At 34.3% G+C, this 21,268-nt stretch overlaps 1 protein-coding gene across 17 annotated transcripts in view; it reads left to right on the top strand.

The window, feature by feature from the left end:
• LOC149559450 (uncharacterized) overlaps positions 1–21,268 on the top strand; it is a 67,063-nt gene that overhangs the window by 34,072 nt on the left and 11,723 nt on the right. For 6 of the 17 annotated variants that reach the window (XR_016365158.1, XM_089833350.1, XM_089833347.1 and 3 more), the window contains one exon: positions 17,464–17,803. The exons of 5 other annotated variants lie outside the window; for them this stretch is intronic. Coding sequence is in view for 6 of the 12 variants with exons in the window: in XM_089833347.1 (XP_089689473.1) it covers positions 17,464–17,586 (123 nt within the window). In the remaining 6 variants the exon portion in view is untranslated. Of the gene's footprint in view, positions 1–10,524; positions 11,218–17,463; positions 17,804–21,268 lie in introns of those variants that run through there. 6 more of the 17 variants (XR_016365159.1, XM_089833345.1, XM_089833355.1 and 3 more) reach the window with 1 other exon arrangement.

The following is a 21,268-nucleotide window of genomic DNA, read 5'->3' as shown; positions in this document are numbered from 1 at the left end:
TTGGCCCTAACCTAGAAGGCCTTACAGCCAGGCATATAGCATGTAATTAGTTGTTTTTATGAATAAAGAGTTGTGATTTGGTATCAGATCTTGCATGATTGTTGCTTGTTGTTATGTTTCTGTTGTGTGGTTATTTGTTGGGGGTTTGGACATCTCCATTGGGAATTCTTCTGCTTTGCATTGCATTACCCAAGCAACTCAGTCAATGAAGGAGTTTGATTGATCTTGAGGATTTGCTGATGCTCGGCGGTGGTTTCTGACACTTGGTCATGTCTTGGTTTTTGTGTTGCCCGAGTTGTTTGTGAGCTGACCTTTTGGCATTTAATTTGGGTTGTAGGTATTTAATGAGTGTTGCCACCAACTTGTGGCTTATGCATATATTTAATGTAAGGGTAATTTAATTTGTAATGGGCTAGGTTGACTTGTGGCTTAGTTGGGTATGAGTAGGGGTGCCTTGTGGACTCTTAAGGGAGATTCATACAACTTGGAGAAGAGGATGTGGTAGAAGGGTGGAGTTTGAGAAGGGCTAGTAGCTGAGGCTTGGGAAACAAAGAGATTGCTTGTTGGGCTTATGAGCACAAGTTCAGATCGTCCTTGAAGGTTTCTACCAGTGTGGATTTGGACTAGCTAGTGTTTGGGTTGGATCTTGCATAACTATTTTTGTAAGTTGCTATTGTATTTGGCCGTAACCGGGGAGGCCTTACAGCTTGACACATTACATGTAATCAATTATTTTATAAATAAAGAGTTGTGTTTAGTATCAGATCTTGTATCTTGTGTTGTGTTTCCATTGTGTAGTTATTTGCAGGGATCCAGATTACCTCTAGTAGGGGTACCTCAGATTCTCACTGCATTAGATGATATCAGAGCACAATTGTTCTTGTGTGTGTAGACCGAGCATCGAAGTTGAGGCAATTTGCACCAGGACTTGGGTAAAAGTTGGAAGAGAAGGTTGATCTTATGGAGCTGATTGATCTTCTGGATTTGTGGATTTATTGCTTTGGGCTTGCACAAAATCTTGGAAGCTGCCTCCAAGAAGATTGGACCCTAGGGCGATTGATGATCTTTGTGATGTTGTGGAAGCGAGGCTCTTAGAGAAGATGGCGTTGATGAAGAGTGATATGATAGCTGAGATCATAAGTGCTATAGATGGTGTACCTTAGCATGTGGGTATTGAAGATGGTTATGAGGAAGTTGCTGAAGACTTTGAAGCTGCTGGATCAAGTGGTAAGGACAAAACTGATTGGTGGAGAGATCTATGGGAAATAGGGCTGGTCAGTTTGCTAGGCCTAGATCTCAATTGAAGTTGAAGCATAAGATGGAGGTTTCTAATTTCTCAGGTACCTTGAATCCTGAAGACCTAATTGATTGGATTGGTGAATTGGAAGACTACTTTGAGTTAGAGTATATTGGAGATTTGCTCAAATTAAGGTTGACACAAGCTAAGCTGAAAGGACATGCTTCTATTTGGTGGAAAGAACTGCAAAGAGACAGAGAGGAGGAAGGTGAAATGAAGATCACTAGATAGAGGTTGATGGTAACTAAGTTGAAGGCTAAGCTCATTCCTGCTGATTATGAACTTGAGTTGTTCAAGAGGTTGTAGAATTTAAAACATAAAGATATGGCTGTGAAAGATTACATAGAGAAGTCTTGCAAGTTGACTATTCAGTCTAGGCATAAAGACTTGTCAAAGAAGAAGGTAACTTGGTACATTATTGGTTTGAGATTCAATATTCAAGATGAGGTTGGTATGTTGAAGATTGGTTCGGTTGATGATGCTTATTAGTATGCCTTGAAGGAAGAAGAGAAGTTGAAGAGGAAAAATCAAGGTAGTTCTTGAGGGAAGGAGAAGTAGGACTACTCGAAAACGGTTAAACCAAGTGCAAAAGATGATCCAAAACCTATTTATCAAAAGAGAAGGACAGGTAGAGGTGAGTTTAAGGGTACTTTCTACAAATGTGGAGAAGAAGGACATAGATTTTATGAATGTCCTAAGGTTGGTGACAAGAGAGCTGCCATTATGAATGAGGCTGGAAACCCTACCAGTGAACCTAAGAAAGGAGAGAATATATTGGCTCGGGAAGTACTGGTTGGTCAGAGGACACTGGAATCTTGTCAGAGGAGTAATTTCTTTAGGACTTGTTGTAAATCTGGTGGTAAAGTCTCCAATGTGATTGTGAATGGTGGTAGTACTGACAACCTTGTTGCTGAGGAGATGGTTTAGAAACTTGGTTTGAGGAGAGTGAGACATCCTTATCCTTATAGGATTGGTTGGTTGCAAGGTGAGCATGCTTTGGAAGTGAGAGAGCAGTGCCTTGTTGATTTCTAGATTGGGCAGTATAAGGATCAAGTGTTGTGTGATATTGTAGAGTTGAACAGTTGTCATTTGTTGCTTGGTAGACCTTGGTAGCATGATTGCAGGGCTATGCATGATTGTGTCAAGAATGTGTTTTCAATTGTGAAAGGTGGCAAGAAGCATTCTCCAATTCCTTTACAAAATGAAGGACTTGGTAGGTGGAACCTGAGTATTGGTAGCCGAGTTGAGCTGAAGGATTTTGAGAGGGTTAGAGATCAGTGTGGAAAGAAAACCTGTAGAACACCGAGGATGGATGTGAAGGAGCAGAAGAATATCAAGGAAAAGAGTGTACAAGTTGAGGACTTGGAGGATATGTATGTGAAGAATCAATTTGGGATTTATGTGCTAAATCCCAAAAGATGTTCTTCCAGCTATTAAGAACATCTTTTTCAAACCTGGGGTATTTGATGTAGGAGCATCCTTGGTTGGCTAGCAATCCTACATGATGGTGTGGTTTGACCTTGGAGTTGGAGGACTTGGTCAAAGGAAGAGGTGTGGCTCGATGGATACTGAGTTGTTCTTGGTTGCTGTATTAACCAAGGAGCTCAGTTAAAGAAGGAACTCGACAGATACTATAAGTTCAGTTTACATTGGGAGCTCGACAATAGTGATGCCTGAGCAGCTCAGTCAATGAAGGAGTTTGGTTGACCTCGATGATTTGTTGATGTTGGGTAGTGGCTTTTGATACTTGGTCATGTCTTGGTTTCTATGTTGCCTGAGTTGTCTGTGAGTTGACCTTTTGGCATTTAATTTGGGTTGCAGGTATTTAATGAGTGTTGCAATCGACTTGTGGCTTATGGATATATTCAATGTAAGGGTTATTTTAATTTGTAATGGGCTAGGCTGACTTGCGGCTTAGTTGGGTATAAGTAGGGGTGCCTTGTGGAGTCTTATGAGAGATTCATCCATCTTGGAGAAGAGGATGTGGAAGAAGAGTGAAGTTTGAGAAGGGCTAGTAGTTAAGGCTTGGGAAACAAGGAGATTGCTTGGTGAACTTGCGAGCACAAGTTTAGATCTTCCTTGAAGGTTTCTACTAGTGTGGATTTGCACTAGCTAGTGTTTGGGTTGGAACTTGGATAGTCTCACATGTGATCTTGTTCTTGAGCTTTGCATTCATTCTCCTACATCTACTATTGAATTTAATGATGCTTTTGTTCATACATTCCTAACTATTTGTTATTCACTATAAAGGATATACATTATCTTCCAAATGTGGGTATTGGTACTTAACAAAAATTGCATCTTTGTAAATTTGGAGTCCAACATTTCACATTTGGTAGACACCATTGATGATATTTATCTTCTCTTTGATGAAGACGATTCTTATTTTTAAGTTGTTGTGATATCCAAACACATTAACCCTATTGTTTAGTCATTGCATGATCATTCCTCATAGTTTGACATGAGGCTTGATACTTTGGAATAACACTTAGGGGAAACATTTTTATGTTTAGAGGAGATCCTTGAGTCTTTGCATATTTCTCTACATTCATCTCCACTGAATTCTAGAATGTCATTTTTGTCATTATGGCCTAAAGTGCCTACTTTGGATGGGACAACTTCCAAAATTGACATGGAAACACTTGATTAATTTGCAAAGAATTCATGTATCTCGATCTTTAGCCCCTTATTTTCCTTTCAAGAGTGGAAAGAAATCAACCATTAATGTTTGGTTTTAAGTATTCACGTATGAGGAGAGACTTTGTCGAAGGATTCTCAACTATCTTGTACATCCAATTTCGAGCATCTACCATTGATATTGATCTTACATTGCAAGGGGATGCATAATACTCTTTTTTCTAATTATGGGTGCTATCTATTGTATCATTGTGATGGACGTATCTTCCTTGGGGCCATTGATAAGTCCTCCATTTGTCAACACTTCTATCACTTCTACATGATTATTTTTACTTTCTTTTGGAGAGGAGTTTTGCCCCAATAGTTTTTCTTTTATTTGTGGAAGATGAAGTGTACATTAGTAACTAGTGTGGCCTATTAGCTGAGACCTATCATTGCATCATTGGAATTTTCTATCATTCTCTTTAAGTTGAACTTATCTTATCTTTTAACTAGTTGTCACATGACATAATATTACTTGATACCTGTCGTAATCCTAATTAGTCCTATCTCTCAACCTTGTATATATTTAAAAAATGTTTCATATGTACATTCTATTGTATTGCATAGGTTGCATGTGCACATCACTAATCATATTGATATAATATATTTTGTATCCATTAGTTCAAATTTATGCTCTTATTCTTTTTCTCTTTTAGAAGGTTATTTTGGTTTCTACAAGTGATCTTGGGATTTTGAGTCTTTGAGTGGCTCAAATAATTAGTACCATGGAGGAGATCTTCAATCCAATTGTTTGTGTTTGATGCAAGAGCATCCTAGGTACCTTTTAGTTCTGCTCAATTTTGTTTGTTCTGCTAGTTATTGTCGAGTGCGAGTTATTGTTGAGTTCCCGTTACTCCCGAGATGTCCAGTGTTGGCCGAATGTTCCTTCATGTTTCGGCTGAACTTAGTATTCGGTGATGTTCAACTCCTTTGACCGAGATTATTTGTGATTGGTTCTTAGTTTGAATTGACTTATGTATTTAATTTGAATCGTGAACTTAAATATAAGATATTGTCTTGGGATGTGTGCAAACCATTTTAAGGTCGACCTTTCTATTATGTAATGATCTAGAATCTTCTGTAAGCCATTCTATCAAGTATAAATAAGGGTGGTTAGGTTTAGGTTAGGCAAGACTTAGAGATTTGAAAGAAGATGTTTTTGAAAGAATGAATTTGAAGTTGGATTGTGGATCTTGAAGTTATATTTGTATTTGGTCGTAACCTAGAAGGCCTTATAGTTGGGTATGTATGCTGATAACTTGATGAATCAATAAAGTGTTGTTGTTCCATCTCTCCTTGGTGTTGTTTTCTTCCGTTATGTTTACCCAACAAGGTGGTTGGATAGATAGGTGTGCCTCTTGCCCTAACTATTAAAATCCCTCCTTGCATTAGGTGGTATTAGAGCAAAGGTTTTGCTGAGCATGTAGACATATTGCTGAAGTTGAGGTAGTTTGCTCCAGGACCTTGGGTTGGAGAAGTTGATTTGAGAAGATCTTGATCTGGTTGGTGATTTGTTGTAGAGCATTTGCAAAAATCTTTGAAGATGCCTCCGAGAATATTGGACCGTAGGGTGATTGATGATATTAGTGATGCCGTGGAAGAAAGGATCTCAGAGAAGGTTAAAGTATATTTTAGATCTGAAATGTAGGAGGTTAAAACAAATTTCAGATTTGAGATGGCACTGATGAAGAGTAATATGGTCGCTGAGATCATAAGTGTTATAGGTGGTGTACCTCGGCATGTGTGTACTGAAGATGGTTATGAGGGAGTTGCTGAAGATTTTGAGGTTGCTGGATTGAGTGGTGAGGACACAACTAATCATGTTGAGAGACCTATGGGAGATAGGGATAGTCCGTTTGCTAGATTTGGATTTCAGTTGAAACTGAAGCATAAAATGGATACTTCTAATTTCTCAAGATCTTTGAATCTTGAAGACCTGATTGATGGATTGGTGAATTAGAAGACTACTTTGAGTTGGAGGATATTGGAGATCCACTCAGAGTGAGATTGACACAAACTAAGTTGAAAGGGCATGTTGCTCTTTGGTGGAAAGAATTGCAAAGAGATAGAGAAGAGGAAGGTGAAATGAAGATCACTCGTTGTAGATTGATGGTGACAAAACTAAAGGCTAAATTCGTTTTTGGTGATTATGAACTTGAGTTGTTTAAGAGGTAGAATTTGAAGTAGAAGGATATGTCTATGAAGGATTATACCAAGGAATTTTACAAACAAACAACTTGGTCTAGACATAGAGAATTGTCTAAGGAGAAAGTGGCTCGGTACATTAATGGTTTGAGATTCAATATTTAGGATGAGGTTGATATGTTGAAGATTGATTCAGTTGAGGATGCTTATCAGCATGCTCTGAAAGAAAAAGATAAGTTGAAGAGGATAAATAAAGGTAGTTCCTGTGGGAGAGAGAAGCAAGATCACTTGGCAAAGGATAAGCAGATTGTAGAAGATGATCCAAAACCTGTTGAGTCAAGGAAGAGGATGAGTAAGGTTGCCTTTAAGGGTAATTGTTTCATTGTGGTGAAGAAGGACATAAAGCTTATGAATGTTCACAGAAGGCTAGTGATAGGACAGCTGTTGTTGTGAATGAGGCTATAGATTGTATAAGTGAACCCGAGCAAGGAGAGAGTTTGCTGGTTCAGCCTATACTATTTGGTAAAAGAGCATTGGTAATTTGTTTAGGACTACTTGTAAATCTGGTGGTAAAATTTGCAATGTGATCGTGGATGGTGGTAGTATTGATAACCTTGTTATTTGAGGAGATGGTGAAGAAACTTGGTTTGAAGAGAATGAGACATCCTTGTCCTTATGGGATTGGCTGGTTACAAGATGATAATGCTTTGGATGTGAGGGAGCAATGTCTTGTTGATTTCTAGAGTGGGCAGTATAAGGATCAAGTGTTGTGTGATATTGTGGACATGAATAGTTGTCACATATTACTTGATAGACTTTGGTAGTATGATTGTAGGCTTGTGCATGATTGTGTCAAGAATGTGATTACTATTGAAAAAGGTGGTAGGAAGCATTCCCTAATTCCTTTGTAGAATGAAGGACTTGGTAAAAAAAACCCGAGTATTGGTAGTTGAGTTCAGTTGAAGGATTCTGAGAGGGTTAGAGATCAACATAGAAAATAAACCTATGGCACATAGAGGATGGATCTGAAGAAGCCAAAGTGGAACAAGGGAAAGAGTGTGCAAGTTGAAGACTTGGAGGATATGTATGTGAATAACCAGTTTGGGATTTATATGTTGAATCCCAACAGATGTTCTTCCAGCTACTGAGAACATCTTTTCGCACCTGGGGTGTCTGATGTAGGAGCATCCTAAATTATCTTATAATCTTGCTCATTTTTGTTCATTTTGCCAGTTATTTCCAAGTTCTAGCTACTGTCAAATTCCACTTACTGCCAAGCTGTCTAGTGTTGGCCAGGTGTTCCTTCATGTGCTAAGTGAACCTGGTATTTGTTGATGCTCGGTTCCTTCTTTCGAGTTTGTTTGTGATTGGTTCTTAGTTTGATCCGACTTAAGTATTTAATTTGAATCATGAATTTAATGATAGGATCTTGTCTTGGGATATGTGCACTATTTTAAGGGCAACCTTTCTATGATGTAATGATCATAATCTTTGTAAGCCCTTTTGGAAAGTATAAGTTGGGGTGGTTAGGTTTAGGTTAGGCAAGACTTAGAGAGTTGAAAGAAGATATTTCTGGAAGAGCGAATTTGATGCTAGATCGCGGATCTTGAAGTTATATTTGTATTTGATCGTAATCCAAAAGGCCTTACAACAGGGCATGTATGCTGATAACTTGATGAATTAATAAAGTATTGTTGTTCCTTCTATCCTTGGTGTTGTTCTTTTTGTTGTTTTCTTCCATTGTGTTTACTTAGCAAGGTGGTTGTATAGATACGTGTGCCTTTGGCCCTAGCTGTTTAGATCCCTCCTTGCATCAGTGTTGGAGTTATTTGACATTTGTAGTCTCATTGTAAGGAAATGTTTATTGTGTGACTAGATATATGGACTTCTTGGTTAACCATGGAGGACTCTTAAGAGTCTATGGTTGAGGTGTTAGATTTTGACTTATTGACCTTGAGATGTGAACCTTATTGAGAACATGGTTTGGTATTATGTTCGAGTTTACTCTGGACACTAGTTCAGATTGACATGATATAGATGTTCTTGGGAGCACAATATCTTCTTTAACAAACATACAATTTTATGAGGAGATCACAATCATGTTGTCATTATTAGTTTTTGATTTTGTAATTGGCGTTTCTAACAATGGTCTTGCTAGTTTTCTTTGTATTGAGTATATTGGTCATTTTCTTGTGAGCATCATGTTGATTTTGGAGCTTAGCATGTATTTTATTGATCATAGATGCTCATGAATACTTAGAGATACTAGGTGAGGTAATTTTTGAGGTGGATGCTATTTGGAGGTTATAGTAGGAAGTTTGAAGAGCCTTTTCACTCAATATGGACATGAGTTCATGATGAAACTAAGAAAATGTTGTTCATAAAGAAAGTATACGAGACTTTCTATTTCATAGAGGAGCATTCTCATTGCTCACCCTTGGGGTCTACTTTGTACATAATCATTGTTAAAAGTAGTTTGTTTTGGTTTTAGATGCATTATGTTTTATGCTTTCTCACACTTTTATATTAAATAAAGGGAGAGGGTATATGGAAATACTTTAGGTACACTAATATTGCGAAGTGAGAGTTGTGCAAATTTTAACATTTTAGTTTCTATAGAAATAAAAATGATATTCAATAAAAAAACTAGATAATTATTATCATAATAGGTGTATGCAGGAAAAATTCTTTTGAGAGTAAAACCCAACCTGTAAAGTAGGTCAATATATTATTCAATAAATCATATGATCTTACAATATGTTTGTAAAGCAAGTCTTCATGTAAGTACCACCAATTACAGATTTTGAGAACTTATATAGCTTGAATAGTATCTATGAAACTCTTGCACACACCCTCAATCTCAAGTACCTACTATATAGGAGATGTGAAACTTGAAACCATTAAATAGTATTTCAAAACCCATGAGCTAAAACCTCTTAAACGTTGCACCCAAATTATCCTTCAAACAAAGATGCATTGTGAAATGTTATAATACACCCTTGTTAGTTGATAGGCACAACTCTCTTAAGTAATAACATTTTTATGAATCTAACAACATTATACATTTCTTACACAAAACTCTTGAGGTCATAAGTTTCAAGTTATTGCACTAGTTGGACTTTTTTTGTAAAAAAGAAGATGAAGTACTTAAAGAGACCAAGGCAAGTGACACCATCACAAATGATGCCATTGACCAAACATTTTTCTTTTGACCAAAAACAGATCTTATAGCCTTGAAATTGAGTTTTCATAATTTTTACTTATATATTATAGATTTTATAATATTAACATTATGTGTAAGGTTGAAACACATTTCATGTAAAAAATCTACATATGAACATTTTTAATCTTCCTAAAATAAGTTGATTTTGTACCTTTTATTTTTAGTGTTTCTTTTTCTAAGAACATCAGGCCAATTGCTACTTCTTCTACAATCGTATTAGTGCTTTAATTTGAATGCAATGGTCTTTTGAAGCATGCAAGCATTTTAATTATTATATAAGATGTTGTCTAGAACACAGTTTCATTTCATTCATCTTTAATCGCTATATAAACATATCAAACTCATACTAAAAATCTATAACTTCAACTTGTAAAAATTACAATAACTCAGAAAAGGTTCAAGGTTGCCTATGTTCGTATAGAAGAATGAAAGCTATAAGTTTTCTATGACTAGATTCAAAACATAAATCCATTACATCATCAATAATATATATATGTTTATCGATTCATTATTAACTAAGAGAGCAGGGGTTTTCAACTATCATTTACTTGTCTGATTGATGGGGGCCAAGTTGTCTAACACTCCCCAGTTTGTTGAAAGAGAATTTCTCTCACTTCAATAACCATGCATCAATAAGATAAATAATTAGAATGTTTTAGAGAGACAGAAATATTCTAGAAAGATAGGAATAAGAATAATCTTATTTAAATATTTATTCGTATTTGTCACATCGGTCTATTAGAATTTTCTCTGTAATATCTGGATTCATCTATGTATTTTCCAAAGACATATATTCAAGAGGGCTCTTACAATAATTTGAACGCTAAACAAACCCTAACTGATCATATATTGTCAGCTGATTTACATTCCCTGTAGCTGTTAAAGGAAGAAATACGCATTTGCTGTTTTTGTACAAAGGTGAAATTGTTACACGAGAGTTTGCAGTTAAGTAGAGAGCGGAACGACTTAAACATCATACACTTTTCGTAGACAGCAAATAGCCATGAATATTGTTACAGCATTTCAAAGAATTCGCAAGGTATATGTAAATAAAAATCTGTTGGTCCTTTGAAAGGTTATGGCTTAAGACAGGTCGGACGAGAAGTTTTTTCAATAAGATTGTATGGAAAATGGCAGGCGTAGCGGTCATGAGGAACTGATAACTGTTGGTCTGTTGCAGGAACATTCACTGTGTTGTAGCTAGGGAATCAGAGGAGAACTGCCACTAGTAGAAAGTAAGAGAATAGAAAACTGAAGTCATAGAACGAAGCCAAGTTTTGTTTTGAAGGACTTCTAGAAAGGTGAATATCACAGCCTTTGAGAACAGAAATATACATAGTGCCCGGCCATCAAAGGATATCAGATACCATACAAGATTTTAGGAGGACAGAGAAATTATATAAGCACGGCTAAGGAAAAGAAAGTTGTAATTATCAAGGAAGGTTTATGATTGCAGATTTCACAATCAGGTTGAGGACAGGCGCAGCTCTGGGAGAAAAAACCAAATGAATAGGGTGAGATTGATTGCTTGTTTTAATGGGGAAAGAAAATCTATTATTTTGATTCACATTGTTAGGGAGTGGAATGATGTTCCAGATAGTTTGACTAAATTGGTACTCTAGATTAGCATATTGTTGGTAAGGGTCAGTTACCTCATGAAATGTCTCTTTTGTTAGATAAGCTTGTAGTAGGGGACACGATTCTTTAGTCCTCTCTTTGTTGGGCACTTTTCTCTCTTTTTATTTCTCTCGTGTTTGGATAATTTTTTCCCCTCTCTTTTAGACTAAAAGAGAGGCAAGTTGAAAAATGTAAACTTATAGATAAAAATTATGACAGTTTGAAAAAAACAAATGAATAAGGTTGAGGAGAAAAATGAGGATCTAGCAGAAAAGAAAAGTAATTTGATGATGTTAAGAAACAAATAATATTTGAAACAACAAGTTGAAAAGGTTGGAAGAGAAGAACATCTTAATTACAAGGAGGAAATATCAAATTTGGGTGGAAAAAACAATAAAATAAGTCAATCACTTGTAGAAAGCAATCAATATTTAAAGTGAAAGCAATCAGCTTGCAATATTTCATCTAGTTCAAAAGATTTGTTTTCAAATAAATAAAAAGACAAGCTCGATATTTTGATAATTCCTTTCATTACATTAACTAGCTTATAAAGCTATGTTTTCCTATTAAAAAATTATCTACAAGAATGTAACTTCTTGAGAATTAACAGGCAACCAATTTTTACTTATTAATCTAAATGATAAATTTAAACCTAAATAATGTAATATTCCTACATTCCCCCTCTTATTATATTAATTCGAACAAGAGTGGAAGTTGCAAGTGTTTAACCCAACCTTCTAGAGACTTTGATGAATTGTCTTCACCATTCCTCCTTGCTCACTCAAGAATCACTGAACTGATTGCATCAATGGATCTCTTGACTGCAAAACCTAAAGCTATCTTGTGTTCCCACCTCTTACACAATCTCCTCCAAAATTCCACATCTCCTCTGAGTGTGTCTAATGCCTCCTCTAGTGCTACACATGCAACTACTTTCCTTCGGAAGTCCACATCCCCTCTGGGTGTGTCTAACGCCTCCTTTAGTGGTGTGGAAACAAACACCATTGATATATCTACACATGAGACACCTTTCCTTTGAAAGTTCACATCTGTGTGTCTAATGCCTCCTCAAGTGCTAAAAGGATCATACTCAAATCCTACCCCTCCTCACTTCATGGAAGGACAATCACACTACCAAGCTTCCTCTTCTCTTCAGGGACACACGTATGCCAATTCCCCTCTTCTCTTCAAGGATGAATCTTCCAAGCCCCAACTTTACAAGGATGCAAATAGTTACTTCTTATGCAAAAATTCATCTTTGAGCAAGAAGCTAGCCCGAGATGACGAAAATCCTCCTGCCTCCATTGCCTCCAACCTCATGTTATGTCTTTGCTATTCTTTAAAGCACAAATCTTGTATCAATTCTTGAACCATGAGGTGGATTATTACCATCAAATGAGTCAATTGTATGTACTGCAGAACCATGGAAGTGTGTCTTTCCTTCAGTTGTAACATAAGCCGTATTTTTCTTTAACCTTCCATCGATGAGATTTTTGGCTCTATTGAAAATAAAAGCATTTAAATTCTCCTTTGGTAGGAATGTTAGATTTATTTCTAGAAATTAAAGAATATTCCTTGGCAATATGACGAGCCTTATTAGTTCTACTTCTTTCATTAATTAGAAATGAAATTACAGTTTCTAAGTTAGGATTCATTTTGTTCAAAGCGAAATAATATGATCAAAGCTTGAAGGCATATTGTTAAGTAGGATCACCTTCATCGTCATCAACTTTAGTATTCACACCTACAAGTTGATTAAGCAATGAATGAAAAGTACTAATCTCTGGAACAATATGATCACCTTCATTCATCTTTAACCTGAACAATTTCTACTTTATGGACATTTTTGCAGTAGACGCTTGTGAACTAATAAGATGTCAAGCCCATCCCATAATTCTTTTGAAGTGTTCAAAAGATCAATATGATGCAAATATGCATATGATAGACCAAGCCCAATCAACGTATTGGCCCTATGATCTTCATCTATTCACTTTGTTACTTCATCTCAATCTTGGGGTTTACTAACAATTCCATTAACCAATGTCCCAAAGATCTTTTTCAATCAAAAGCAATTATATTTTGATTTACCATGTGTGAAGTTCAAACCCTTCAAATTTGGTAATTTTTGTCAATTTATCCATTATCCTTTGTAGGTGAAATTCATTAACTAAAAGTTGAAATAAATTATAGAATCCATCCACAAACTTTCAATTGAAATATTTTTTGAAAACCAATCAAGAGCACCATCACTCGATACATATACTTGTCAGCCCTAATTGATGATGTAATTGAGAATGCTATGAATGTATGTGAAAGAGTCATATAAGTCGTTATGTTGTCATTGATGTCAAAGATGTCAAAGTCTTAGTTAGCTAGATACTATGCTAATTCAATAGAGTGCCATATCATCTGATCGATGAAGAGGATTTGAAGAAAGTATGATGATGTCAGTGTTGATAAGTAGGGTATTTAGGGCATTTGAATCAATTGGACAATGATAATGTAATATTGGTTTGATTATTTTACAATCATGTAATTTTGTAATGTAATGATGAATTTTATGTATTCACCGAACTATACAGGTTACATCGAGTGACTAGGTGAAAGGAGTACAATATTGCTTGAGTTACTATAGTATTAACTGAACATTTGGAAAATACAAGTTGAAGTTCAGTGTTAATCAAGTAATTCATATGTTAACCGACTGATGTATTACTTGAGTGAAATGTAATGTTCATTGAGTATGAGCTAGAAGAACAAGTTAAGAAAGATGGAATTTGAGGCTGACTTATGGTGAAAATAAAGAATGTTCGAAAAAATCGAAGGCTAATGTTAAAGTTTGTTACAAAATCTACATTCGAAGCAAATAGTGTTAAATAGTCAAAGTTGATTTATTTTTCTAAGCTTAATTTGTTCCTTACTGTGTGATGTTTAAGGGTGGCCAAATAATGGAATATTCCAACATGTTCGTCACTAGGCAAGTGTGATTTTGTCGAGATTGTTTGTGATGAAAATAAACAAGTTAGATAAGTTTGTGAATCTTGATGAATGTAACAATTAATTTTTTTCTTTCTTTTTTGGTTTAAAGATCATGAAAAGAATGGGTTATAGAGGTCATGGATTACAAGAGCATGAACAAGGAATGTAAAAGGCTATTGAGCTAACAATGAGGCTAGAATATGAGAGACTTGGATATGTCACAAGTAAACAAATGATGGATATAGGCGTTACATGTTCAAGTGAATCAATTCAACTAATGTTACAAATTATAATAGGAAATGCCATAAAATGGTGTTGGATTCTACAAACTTACAGTATATGAGGTATGCAAACTCATTGTGAAAGGACATGTTTGAGAAAATAGATAAAGAATGCATGTATGATAGATTTCATGAAAATGGATTCTGGTTGAAGTTATGGATTACATGAGAAAATAATTATAGGCATGATAATTTTTTTGTTAAAGTATAAATGTCCATCTACCAAAGGCAACAACAATCAAGAAAGGTTTGAATGTTCAAAAGGAAAAATCTTTGTCTAGTGAGACATCCACATGTAATAAGTTTGCGGAATTTTAGATTGAAGTTTTGAAGGATTGCTACAACATATGGATGAAGCCAAGAGAAAGGCATCATTGATGAGAAACGATTAGATCTCAGGCATGGTTGTAGATATTTTGCGAACAAAAAGGTTTAAGTATGAAGGCTTGATCATGGAGATTAGAATGAGACAAAAGAAAGACAGTAGTCAAGTTCAAAACAATTTGTAAATGCAACAACATTTGTGGTCAAAATTGTTGACGAGTGTTGGGATGTGTAATTTCTCCCACCTTAATGACCACCAACAAGATAATTAGAATGTTCTAGAAATGAACAAAAATATTCTAGAAGGATAGAGATAACAATACCAATTATTTAAAATTTGTTTGTATTTTCCAAGCTAGTCTTTGATTTAGAATTATCTATGTACTTTTTGATTCATTTATGGAACTTCTAAAGATCTCTGTGGCACATGTAATTGTTTTAGCATCCAGAGAGTTCTAACTGATACATGTATGATGAGTGTAGCAACATTCATACCTAATAACAATTGATTAATGAAAAATGATGTACAACAACATGGGTATACATGTGTATATTAATTTCAAAAGTCTCGTGTTCATATATTTATCCACCCCATGACAGCTAGTGTAAGATTACTACTTGTGATGGGTCCAAGCATGTATACGACTTACTCGTTGCCTTCTAATATATAAGTTTTTGTATCAAAAAAGGCATTAACATCTATTTTTGTGAGGTCCAATGTTGTTAGCTATATTTGATTCAAAAGGGTGAGCCATCTTAGAATAATATTCTCCTCATTTTTTGAAGGAACCGAGTTTATTCCGTTGAGTGTATTTAATGCAAGATATTACTACCATTTTTAATGGGGTTTGAAAATGTAGATTCATTTTGTTTATTACTTTATGATGATTCTATGTTCCTTTGGAAGCCAATTTCACATAACACATATTTCTCTAACCAACTTAACTAGTGAAAATAATGAATTATAGATACGGGAAATTCAAGACCCTAGTTATAAGAATGGAAATAATATCTAGACAACAAAGAGTTCTCTATCCAAACTTGAGAGTCTTTCTTGAGGACACCATCATGACACATGGATCTCTACCTGATGTGCTATAGTCCGATATGGACCACGACAAAACATGCTCAAACAAAGTATTGAGAAAATTGGACTCTATTCTCTAGATAGCTACAAAACCCAAAAGTTATAAATATAATAAAAGGAATTAAATAACATAAATGGATAAAAATGAAATAAATAGAACATAAGAAAACGGTGGCATGTTTGAATGCTTGTAATAGACACATATATGAAAATGGAAAATATTCAGGTTTATTTAGAGACTTACCTCAATCGAGTCTATATTTTGATATTCTCAGGTCCACAATAGATAGATATGATAAAAACAAATAAAAGAAATGACATCAATCAAGTCTATATTTTGATATTTTCACCTCCGCAATAACCAGATATAATAAAAATAAATAAGAGAAATGATATAAAACACATGATGCGACAAATCGCACGAGACTTAAAGGCACCCAAGATAGAAACGTATTACTAAATTTGATTGAGAAAGCCAAAGGAGCTGTAGATACATATAAGTTTTTGATCGATGGTACATAATTTTTTTTTATTAATATCAAAATACGTTTCTACGTAGTTTGCCACTCTGAAGTGGTAGATTTTACATTACTCCATCTCACAATTCTTTTCCTTCTACATTTACTACTGCATCAGAGGCCACGTAAGCATTACATGAAAACAATACATCCTGGGACTATTGACAAACTACCAACATTCCTATATAGACCAACCGGTTAACTATACACCATATACTTCGACTGGACATATTACATCAGCCCATTTCATTAACAAAATTTGGGCATAAACAGACCATTAAAATCTTTAATTAAACCAAAAGGGGCAAAATTTTCTTCAGCAAAATATTTTAATCTACATAGTTCTTCAACATTTCCTCCCTCAATTCATTTGGGATGAATGGCCAATGTATACATGCATCAGCAAACATATGATACTCTCAACGTTCTTACTATCGCTTTTATTTATCCTAGACTCCAAATATAAACTTGGTTCCTTCAAGTTTGGCAACGGGAATACAAGTGGAATAGGCATATGTAAATTTTTCGTTTGGATGTACCAAATTGGAATTAGAATATGAAGTAAAATATAAATACGTATTTCAATTTTGGTCCAAAAATGAGGTTTTGCAATTCCACCCAAATAGGTGTTATTGGAATATGTATTCTTATTCCACTTTTATTTATTTTAGAAAACATAAATTTTGGGGTCTGCAAATTCCCCATCAAATATTGGCTGAACCAAAAATGAGGTTTTGCAATTCCACCCAAATAGGTGTTATTGGAATATGTATCTTATTCCACTTTTATTTATTTTAGAAAGCATAAATTTTGGAGTCCGCAAATTCCCCATCAAATATTGGCTGAACCAAACAGAGAATAGGAACACATAGCCCCATTTTCTATTCCAGAATAGCTATTCCTATTACCGCAGCCAAACAAGCGTATAGGTAAATTACTTATATGTACAATATTTATACAGACGTACTCATGGATGCATTGAGATTTAGGTGAGGCTGAAGATTTCCTGTAGCTAAAGATAGGTGCTTTCGATAAGATTTGAAGAGTGTAAGACTCACTGGTTGGTGGGAGCAGATTATCATTATAATAGGAGTTACTTGGTGTGAAGGGATATAGTTTTGTCTTCTCTTTGTATGGCAGTACGTTGTTTTACGTGCAATAACCTTTTTTTTAATTAAAAAATGATATACCTAGCATGTTGTTTTTGCATGCAAATATCTTGAAAATAAAGCGATATGGTGGGGACGTTGAGAGTATCACCTTTGTGGAAAAAAAAAATTTCTGCTAAAAAATCTTGTTTCTGGGTTTGGCAGGTGCAATGGCAGTCATGCCTGAGCTTTTTCCATGAAGTCATTCTCTGCCATGGGGAATTGATGGCCCTTTTACGGTTTATCTATCCTTTTTCTTTTCTCTTTCTTCTTAAGGATTGCAAATGAATAATAGTCTGAGTGTATGTATATTGTACACATGAACAGATTTTTACAATCATTATATTATTGATATTAGGCCATTTACATATGGTACAGGTAAGTACTCTTCTAAAACGTCAATAGATGGCTTGTAATTATCTAGATTACAATATACAGGGCAGTATATATGTTGTTATAACATTTAGAATACTGCTGATAATTTCAACGTAAATATTGTGCATTACTTGAGCATTGTATAAATTCATTCACCATGAAATAAACTTTTGCTTAGGTATTGCTATGAATTGAAAATGTTAGCATTTCTAGAGCTTGTTGTTGACCATATCTATTGGGTGCATATCCTGCATTTGGGACATTCTATTATATTGATGTTCTAGTTAGAGACGCTCTATCAATTAGTTTGCTTGCTGAGAATTTGCATTGATCTTTAGTTGTTTTTGTCGGCATTGTTGGTAAATGCATTAGATACTGAATTTTGCCTCTTGTTGAACACCCACACTGAGCTTTATTTATGTTTCTGTTCTATGAGACGCCGTATCAATCAGTTTGGACATTCCATGATATTGGTGATCTATGAGACTACCTATCAATTAGTTTGTTGCATGTCATGTTGAAAACCCACACCGAGCTTTATTTATTTTTCTGGGTATAACTGATACATCTTTTAAATACTCTAATAGCACATATACTCTAATGGAGAAGATATATACACTTAAAATAACCGATACACAATGTAGAATATTGATTCTTTGAATAGCAGCTCCAAAATGAATGAGAAGATGAATAACAAGGACCCAAAACAAATTGTTCGTAGATTTCTTAGTGTTTATAGATCCTTCAAATAGTGCCCAAACGAATTATTCGGAGAAACCTCATAAATAGTGCAATGCATCCTTTAAATATGATTAAATGAAGGTATTGGATGCTTTAAATATGATTTATGGAATGAAATAAGATATTTTAGCGCCTGGCGTATTGAGAAAGATAGACCCCTTTTCATATATGGCCATCTAAATAACCACTAGGGCACCTGCTACTGTATGGAAATAGGAAATGAGAAATCAGCACATCAAGAGATATACGATTCAGCTGCTTATAACATACAATAAAATCTATTAGATTTTGCAATGTGGAACTATTTTGTTTTTTTTCGTTTTTGTTTTAGAAAGTTTTAAGAATTGAGGTATAGGGGAGAGGACTCAGTAGTTGTTTGTGCACATTTCAATAGTTGTGACAGTAGTTGTTAGCTTAATACTCATACTTGTTGATTTAATATCCAACATTTTTAACAAGATTCTACCAATGGATGTGACTTTAAAGTTGTTTTTGTTAATGATGATTACCCATAAGTGAATGAAAAGTGTCCCTTTTCCCAAAAAACAACCAAGAGTGTGATGCCACATCAGCTGCACAAGTATGGGGTCTCCAATGCACTATGATTGGTCTCACTTTTTTTTGGGGCTGTTTTGGACACTTCGACAAAAAGCATGCTGATGTGGCTCTGAAACCTTAGTTATAAGCAGGGTACTTGCCAAGTAAGCTACTATCAAAAAATGAGAGTGATTTGAAATTTTCACATAAGATTTTGAGAAGCGCGAAGTTAGGGTGCACAACTACTGGGTTCATATATATATATATATATATAAAGATTTTGAATTGATGGTCCCTTGATAAGTAGGAGATAATAATTTTCACAGCAAGTCAAATTGTGATATTGCTATCAAGATTTCAGAGTGTGATTTTGAGTCAAACTCATTGACCCATGTTTCATAAGTAGCTATTCAACATGAATCCATCTCTCATGAGAATAAATGGAACACTTAGCACTCATTGAATCTTTATGATCTCTTTCAAGAACATAAATTCTCCACTAATAAATCATCTGAAACTATATCCCTAAATAGAATACCTCTGACCAATTCCTCTAAGAAAAGAAAGAACAGTGCCTTAATAATATAGTGAAGCATTGGTTAAAAATTCTTAAAGAAAGGCAAATAATGGCTGCTTAAGAAATTGCAGAGATCACATTTTAATAAAGAGATCTCAAATATGATGACACTCTTAAAAAAAAGGGAAATAATGAAATAATTTCTGTTTAATATTAGACAGGTCACTCCATAATAGTGAAATATTATGAACAACAATATATAGACGAAATAAAGATAATATCTGGGAGATGGATGACCAACTATTTGGCATTCTAACAATCTAGTACTTTTGCATATCATATTTAGTTATTTAACTAAAGCATGAGGTTGTGGCTCAGTAAGCAAAGTTGAAGGTGAGTATGATACATTTTTGGACATTTATGATTTCAACGTGTGGATGGTCAGAGTTGGATGCGACTGTTTGACTCGGAAAACAAATAGATTATTGTTTGCTCAATTTTTACTTCATTAAATTTTAAACTGTTTCGTGATTGTGAAATTTGGAACTAGTATTATGAATTGAATTCCTTTCTTTGACTTAATCTCTTAATTGAATCAATTACGAGTCATTGGTTCTTATTGTACTTTTCGTAGGCAATAGTAGAATTGTATTCAGTTTTAGTTTTTCTACTTTTCAATTAATTTACACCAATCATCAACAATTATTTATGGGCAATTGAGATATTTCTAAAGTTTTTTAATTTATTCATCAATTTCATATATTTTAATAATTATTTTTCATTAATTTGATTGGTTGATTTGCTTTTGTGTTATAGGACCCTTCTTTTCAGAGGTTGGCTCTATAATTCATTTTCCCGGCACAATTTTAGAAGATAGATTAATAAATATTATTATTAAATCTATTACAATTTTTTTAAAATTATCACAAAACTATATATTATATTTATAAAAAAAATTAATCTCACATATATATAATTTTACTAACATTATTATATTAATGAATTAATTGACTTAAATAATTTAAGTTAATTTTTTATTAAGGATTACAATCTATTGTATTTTATCATTATATCATTTATACACAAATTTTTACTATTTTACTAACATTTATAAAAATATATTTTTAAAATTGAAATAAAAGTAGAAGATTTTTTTTCTAAACTATCTACTATGACTAAACGACAAGTACATGCCACTATGTGGCACTTGTTTATAAATCACAAAATGTTGGTATTGCAAGTTTTCTCCATTGGATCTCATAGGTACTTATCTCGAAGAATGCTGTACCTAATCAAGTTTGTATGAAATTGTTGCAGTATGCTTAGATGAATTTTGTGTGAGCTTTTGGTGTTCTAAGTCATTATCCCTCATCTTCTCATACGATACACTATAATTAGTTGAACAGTTTAATTGGTATTAAGGGATTCGATTAAGTCTAGAAATCTATTTGAGTTGGAATAAAATAACTTTAATGGATGGCTATGTCTATTGCACACAATGTGGTAAATATTTGGAAAAGGATTCCTTTTTATTCGGGAGATATTAAAATAGATAATTCTCCAATAGATTGCAAAAACTATTAATTTTACAGTTCTGAGGAGGTTGGAATATAGCAGTTATATAGAGGACTCTTAAAGGATTGAATCTTACAAAATATGGTTAATTTCAAGAAAAAATGTGCTTTCTTTCTGTCTGATCGGTAATTTTTGAAATTAAAAAAAATTCCAAGTTTCTATAATGAAAGCTATTTCATTAATTGAAAAATATTTTTAAACATACAATGCAAAGTTTCTTTACCT

Source organism: Cupressus sempervirens, chromosome 5, assembly GCF_028749045.1.
Source record: "Cupressus sempervirens isolate cs-2001-9-10 chromosome 5, ASM2874904v1, whole genome shotgun sequence".
In the NCBI taxonomy this organism is placed as follows: domain Eukaryota; kingdom Viridiplantae; phylum Streptophyta; class Pinopsida; order Cupressales; family Cupressaceae; genus Cupressus; species Cupressus sempervirens.
The sequence above is the reverse complement of the archived record's forward strand: the minus strand, read 5'-3'. Positions and strand labels throughout refer to the sequence as shown.